Consider the following 6295-nt stretch of genomic DNA (forward strand, 5'->3'; position numbering starts at 1 on the left):
ATGGCGATGAGCACCGACAACATGACCAGAAACATCCAGGCTACAAATGTGCCCCGACGGACAAAGCGTGTCGCCCTGCTGATCAACAACATGCATTTTTACAATCCGGCATTAACCAGACACGGGGCTAACAAAGATGAGCAGGCCGTGGTCAACCTGCTCCACACTCTGGGATACGAGGTGGATAGACATCGGAACCTACCTGCACAGGTAACTTTCCTTCACTGAGGCTTGCACTGCTTTTCCACAGCGACCCAACGACTGACGTCTGACTTTTTGCTCTTACAGAAAATGGACGAAGCTCTGAAAAGGTTTAGCAGACGTCCGACACTGCCCCTCACAGACAGCGTGTTTGTTGTTGTCATGTCCCACGGAGGCATGGGAACTATCTGTGGAACGGGCAATCACAGGATGGAAATTGACCGAATTTATGAGCGCTTAAACTCTAGAAACTGTCCCGCGCTGAAGGACAAACCGAAGATCGTCATCATTCAGGCGTCCAGAGGTGAGTCTCCGCTCGCGCGCTGCTGGCGGCTGCTGTGAACATGGCGTTTCACTAAGCGTTGTCTGTTTCAGTGCTCGTACCTGGAAGACCGCCTGTGCCCACAGATAACATGAGAGCTCGATCAGTAAATGAAGCTGCTCGGCTGCACACAGAAAAGGATTTCATCACTCTTCATTGCAGCGCGCCTCGTGAGTCCTGCAGCATCCAGTACTGATCACTGTCACACACAGCTGTTCACACCTGTTTGTGTTTGCAGACATAGCTGCATACAAACACCTGGCGTACGGCTCCTTCTTCATCCAAAGTATCGCTGAGGTGTTCAGCAGTCGGTGCGTCCAGGATCCCATCGATGAACTCTTCAAAAAAGTACGTTTAAGAATATTCTGAACTCTTTGAAAACACGACGAAGGTCTGAGAACCAGACAGGTGACCACAGGTGGTGCTCAAAGCCCCGCCCATTTGGCCTTTTACTCCATAAATGGAGGAAACGTGTCGGGGAAAAAGAGCCAAAGAGCCCATCCTGTTACAGAACCTGGAGCATTGAAGCTTCTACAAATACTCGTTTTCAAACTGAAGAGTGACGCCTCCCTCAGTCTCCCTCCCTGAGCCTCCCTCCCTTGTCCTCCCTCATCCTCCCTGGGCCTCCTTGGGTCTCCCTCGGCCTCCTTGGGTCTCCCTCGTCCTCCCTCATTCTCCCTCCCTCGTCCTCCCTGGGCCTCCTTGGGTCTCCCTCGTCCTCCCTCGTCCTCCCTGGGCCTCCTTGGGTCTCCCTTGTCCTCCCTCATCCTCCCTCGTCCTCCCTGGGCCTCCTTGGGTCTCCCTCGTCCTCCCTCGTCCTCCCTGGGCCTCCTTGGGTCTCCCTTGTCCTCCCTCATCCTCCCTCGTCCTCCCTGGGCCTCCTTGGGTCTCCCTTGTCCTCCCTCGTTCTCCCTCCCTCGTCCTCCCTGGGCCTCTCTCGTCCTCCCTCCCTCGTTCTCCCTCGTTCTCCCTGGGCCTCCTTGGATCTCCCTCCCTCGTCCTCCCTTGTCCTCCCTGGGCCTCCCTCGTCCTCCCTTGTCTTCCCTGGGCCTCCTTGGGTCTCCCTCGCCCTCCCTCGTCCTCCCTCGTCCTCCCTGGGCCTCCTTGGGTCTCCCCTTGTCCTCCCTCGTTCTCCCTCGTCCTCCCTTGTCCTCCCTCGTTCTCCCTCGTCCTCCCTTGTCCTCCCTGGGCCTCCTTGGGTCTCCCTCGTCCTCCCTGGGCCTCCTTGGATCTCCCTCCCTCATCTTCCCTCGTCCTCCCTCATTCTCCCTCCCTCGTCCTCCCTCGTCCTCCCTGGGCCTCCCTCATCCTCCCTCGTCTTCCCTGGGCCTCCTTGGGTCTCCCTCGTCCTCCCTGGGCCTCCTTGGGTCTCCCTCGTCCTCCCTGGGCCTCCTTGGGTCTCCCTCGCCCTCCCTCGTCCTCCTTGGGTCTCCCTTGTCCTCCCTTGTCCTCCCTGGGCCTCCTTGGATCTCCCTCCCTCATCTTCCCTCGTCCTCCCTCGTCCTCCCTCGTCCTCCCTCGGCCTCCTTGGGTCTCCCCTTGTCCTCCCTCGTTCTCCCTCGTCCTCCCTTGTCCTCCCTGGGCCTCCTTGGGTCTCCCTCGTCCTCCCTGGGCCTCCTTGGATCTCCCTCCCTCATCTTCCCTCGTCCTCCCTCATTCTCCCTCCCTCGTCCTCCCTCGTCCTCCCTGGGCCTCCCTCATCCTCCCTCGTCTTCCCTGGGCCTCCTTGGGTCTCCCTCGCCCTCCCTCGTCCTCCCTCGTCCTCCCTGGGCCTCCTTGGGTCTCCCTCGCCCTCCCTCGTCCTCCCTCGTCCTCCTTGGGTCTCCCTCGCCCTCCCTCGTCCTCCTTGGGTCTCCCTCGCCCTCCCTCGTCCTCCTTGGGTCTCCCTCGTCCTCCCTCGTCCTCCCTCGTCCTCCCTCGTCCTCCCTGGGCCTCCTTGGGTCTCCCTCGCCCTCCCTCGTCCTCCTTGGGTCTCCCTCGTCCTCCCTCGCCCTCCCTCGTCCTCCCTGGGCCTCCTTGGGTCTCCCTCGCCCTCCCTCGTCCTCCCTGGGCCTCCTTGGGTCTCCCTCGCCCTCCCTCGTCCTCCCTGGGCCTCCTTGGGTCTCCCTCGTCCTCCCTCGTCCTCCCTTGTCCTCCCTGGGCCTCCTTGGATCTCCCTCCCTCATCTTCCCTCGTCCTCCCTCGTTCTCCCTCCCTCGTCCTCCCTCGTTCTCCCTCGTCCTCCCTGGGCCTCCTTGGATCTCCCTCCCTCATCTTCCCTCGTCCTCCCTCATTCTCCCTCCCTCGTCCTCCCTCATTCTCCCTCCCTCGTCCTCCCTCATTCTCCCTCCCTCGTCCTCCCTCATTCTCCCTCCCTCGTCCTCCCTGGGCCTCCCTCGTCCTCCCTGGGCCTCCCTCGTCCTCCCTTGTCTTCCCTGGGTCTCCCTCGCCCTCCCTCGTCCTCCCTGGGTCTCCTTGGGTCTCCCTCGCCCTCCCTCGTCCTCCCTGGGTCTCCCTCGCCCTCCCTCGTCCTCCTTGGGTCTCCCTCGTCCTCCTTGGGTCTCCCTCGTCCTCCCTCGTCCTCCCTTGTCCTCCCTGGGCCTCCTTGGATCTCCCTCCCTCATCTTCCCTCGTCCTCCCTCGTCCTCCCTTGTCCTCCCTGGGCCTCCTTGGGTCTCCCTCGCCCTCCCTCGCCCTCCCTCGTCCTCCCTGGGCCTCCTTGGGTCTCCCCTTGTCCTCCCTCGTTCTCCCTCGTCCTCCCTTGTCCTCCCTGGGCCTCCTTGGGTCTCCCTCGTCCTCCCTGGGCCTCCTTGGATCTCCCTCCCTCATCTTCCCTCGTCCTCCCTCATTCTCCCTCCCTCGTCCTCCCTCGTCCTCCCTCCCTCGTCCTCCCTCGTCCTCCCTGGGCCTCCCTCGTCTTCCCTGGGTCTCCCTCGCCCTCCCTCGTCCTCCCTGGGCCTCCTTGGGTCTCCCTCGCCCTCCCTGGGCCTCCTTGGGTCTCCCTCGTCCTCCCTCGTCCTCCCTTGTCCTCCCTGGGCCTCCTTGGATCTCCCTCCCTCATCCTCCCTCGTCCTCCCTTGTCCTCCCTGGGCCTCCTTGGGTCTCCCTCGCCCTCCCTCGGCCTGTGATGTCATGGTGCTGGCTCAGAGACACGTTCTGGTCCTCCTGTTCGTGGAGCTGATGCGTGGTCACAGTGTGATATTTCTGACCCACAGGTCATGCAGTGCTTCCGTGTGCCAGGCATGCAGCAGCTGATGCCGAGCGTGCAATTACACACCCTGACGAAGCCCTTCTACCTGCTTCCAGGTGAGTGCAGAAACACGAGGTTGTGTGTGAGACTGTGACACCTGGATTATAAACCTGTGTTCATATAAATGCAGCTTCAGCGCTCGGACTGATTTCAGTCTGTGATGTGCTGCATGAGGACAGACACAGAGTTCCTTCTCGTGTTTGTTTCTTCTCTCACCCCAACCAATCACAGCAGATGGCCCCGCCCCTCCCTGAACCTGGTTCTGCTGGAGGTTTCTTCCTGTTAAAAGGGAGTTTTTCCTTCCCTCTGTCGCCAAAGTGCTGCTCATAGGGGGTCATATGATTGTTGGGTTTTTCTCTGTATCTATGAAGCACCTTGAGGCGACTTTTGTTGTGATTTGGCGCTATATAAATAAAATTGAATTGAATTGAATTTTTTTCTGAGGTGCTGTGAAAAGTGTAAACCTATCATTTTGACCCCGGATGTACTTACAGGAAACGTGCAGGTGCCTACACGACCTGAGGATCCACTCGGGAGACCGGACGCTCTCAGGTAGGAGGAGGAGGACTGAAAGAGGAGAGCGGAAAGCCTCTCCTCTCTGCTTCTTTATTTTAAGCCTCACATTCCCCTCCATGGCTGTAGATCTCTGCATGTTGAAGGAACAGCCTGTCACTGTAGGAAACCCAAGAATCAGTCTAGCTAGCACAGAGAGCCCCGCTCCATCACGCCTGTCTATAACAGTATGACAGCCATGTGATGTCCAAGTGTGCATGCTGACCCCCTCCTGCTTTCAGGGCGGAGCCTGCTGGAGTCCGATGGGTGAGGTCAGAGCTGAAGAAGTGTAAGTGTGTTTTTAATGTGATTCAAACAGCGCACGGTCCCATCACTCATTCTGCCGAGCTTGGACAGACGGGACTTCTTTAAGTTTCTTGAAGACGCCTCATCCGAGGAGCTGCTTCAGTTCTTGGACCAAACGGTATTTAAACGCCGGTGGGAGTGTCCCTCAATGGTGACTCATCTCATGAGCTAAGGCGAAGCAATGTGACCCTGCCATACTGAGATCACCTGACCTCAGGCTGGACTGTAGGTCGTGCACAGTCTGTGTCGTAAGCCACGCCCTCTGTCCAAAGTGGACACAGATGTGATGAAATGTGAACACTGGCATCCTCAGGGAGTGGCCTTTGACCTTTTGGAGCAGTGGTCCAGGTCAGTGTAGTCCACCTTCTGGCTTTAGAACTGAAGCAGCCTCTCGGATGAAACGTCTGGACAAACTCGGAGAAGTCCAGTGGTCTTGGTTCGGCTCCTGAGACCGCCGAGGCCTGGATGACTGACTGTAGCTGGATTGTGTTTGTTCTCTCATCAGATTGCTGTCAGCTCACCATCGACATGAACACGGTGAACAGGAAACTCAAACTGTCCCACCATACCAAGAAAGTGGAGTATCTGTCGGAGCCTCAGCGGTATCCCGATCATCCCGACAGATTCGACCGGGCTCAGCTGCTGTGCAGAGATGGGCTGGTGGGTCGCGGGTACTGGGAGGTGGAGTGGACCGGCGAGGTTTACATAGCGGTGAGTTACAGAGGGATCAGAAGGAAAGGAGACAGCAACGAGACCCTGTTCGGGTGGAACAACCAGTCGTGGAGTCTGTACTGCTCCGATACATACGCCGTCTGGCACGACGGCAAAGAAACGGCACTCTCCTCGCGCTCCTACTCCTCATCCTCCCTGTCCGACTCTAGTAGGGCAGCAGTGTACGTGGACTGTCACGCTGGCACTCTGTCCTTCCTCAAGGTCTCCTCTGACACTCTGACCCACCTCCACACCTTCAAGACCAAATTCACTGAGCCCGTGTATGCCGGGTTCAGAGTCTTCACTGAGTCCTCATTGCGTCTGTGCTGAGTGGCATGGAGAGCGTCCACTCGTGGGGTGGGCTAGAGTGGATGTGTTTTCAGAGTAATGGTAGAGGGAGCTTTCTCTCGCTTCTCTTCGAGTTGTGACATTTCTTTCCTTTATCCTGCATGTGCTGCACTCGGGGTCAAAGGTTTGGCTGTAGTTCTGACCCAGGCATCAGTGATGTTCCCGCTGTGCTCCTCCCTGCCTGAGGGTGGTGCTGTTCACTGGTTAAAGACTTTAACTGGAACCTGACCGGGCTGGTTTGGCTCCGCCTTCTTCCAAAAGTCACATGCCTGCAGCGTGAACGTGTTTTTAAACTTTGTGCATGTTGTAAATGTTATAAACACAAATGTCTGACTGTGCGACACACTTCCTGTTGTGTGTGTAACTGTGGAGGCGGGTCGTTGCTCTGGCTGTGACGCTCTGATGACCGTGGTTGCACGCTCTGACAGATGCTTTTATGATGACTGTGATGTTTTTGTGTAATTGTGTATAAAGTTTGATTTGAATGTGCAGCTGTAGTTCCTCAGTGTGGCCACCTGATGGCAGCAAACCCTCCGACTCTTTCAGCGTGATTCACTGCTTCCTTTTTCCAGACAGTGTCTGATTGGAGGACACAGAAAGTCCAAACAAATGTGTACTTATGTGAT

At 57.7% G+C, this 6295-nt stretch overlaps 1 protein-coding gene across 1 annotated transcript; it reads left to right on the plus strand.

Annotated features, from left to right (window-relative positions):
- LOC146612696 (caspase-1-like) lies at window positions 1-5651 on the plus strand. Its single transcript, XM_085377440.1, has 8 exons — window positions 1-210; window positions 289-505; window positions 577-693; window positions 762-871; window positions 3718-3808; window positions 4247-4304; window positions 4547-4593; window positions 5116-5651. Exons 1-8 carry the CDS (start codon window positions 1-3, stop codon window positions 5649-5651), a joined length of 1386 nt encoding a protein of 461 aa, XP_085233566.1.
- Window positions 5652-6295: the final 644 nt, after the last annotated feature.

This window comes from Diplotaxodon limnothrissa, linkage group LG18 (genome assembly GCF_057381915.1).
Source record: "Diplotaxodon limnothrissa isolate DT_005_m linkage group LG18, D_limnothrissa_male_GT1.1, whole genome shotgun sequence".
In the NCBI taxonomy this organism is placed as follows: Eukaryota; Metazoa; Chordata; class Actinopteri; order Cichliformes; family Cichlidae; genus Diplotaxodon; species Diplotaxodon limnothrissa.

Coding starts and splice junctions, on each gene's coding strand:
- LOC146612696 (XM_085377440.1), top strand. CDS start 1: ATGGCGATGAGCACCGACAACATGACCAGAAACATCCAGGCTACAAAT. Junction 506..576: donor CATCATTCAGGCGTCCAGAG/GTGAGTCTCCGC, acceptor TGTCTGTTTCAG/TGCTCGTACCTGGAAGACCG. Junction 4,594..5,115: donor GAGGTCAGAGCTGAAGAAGT/GTAAGTGTGTTT, acceptor TTCTCTCATCAG/ATTGCTGTCAGCTCACCATC.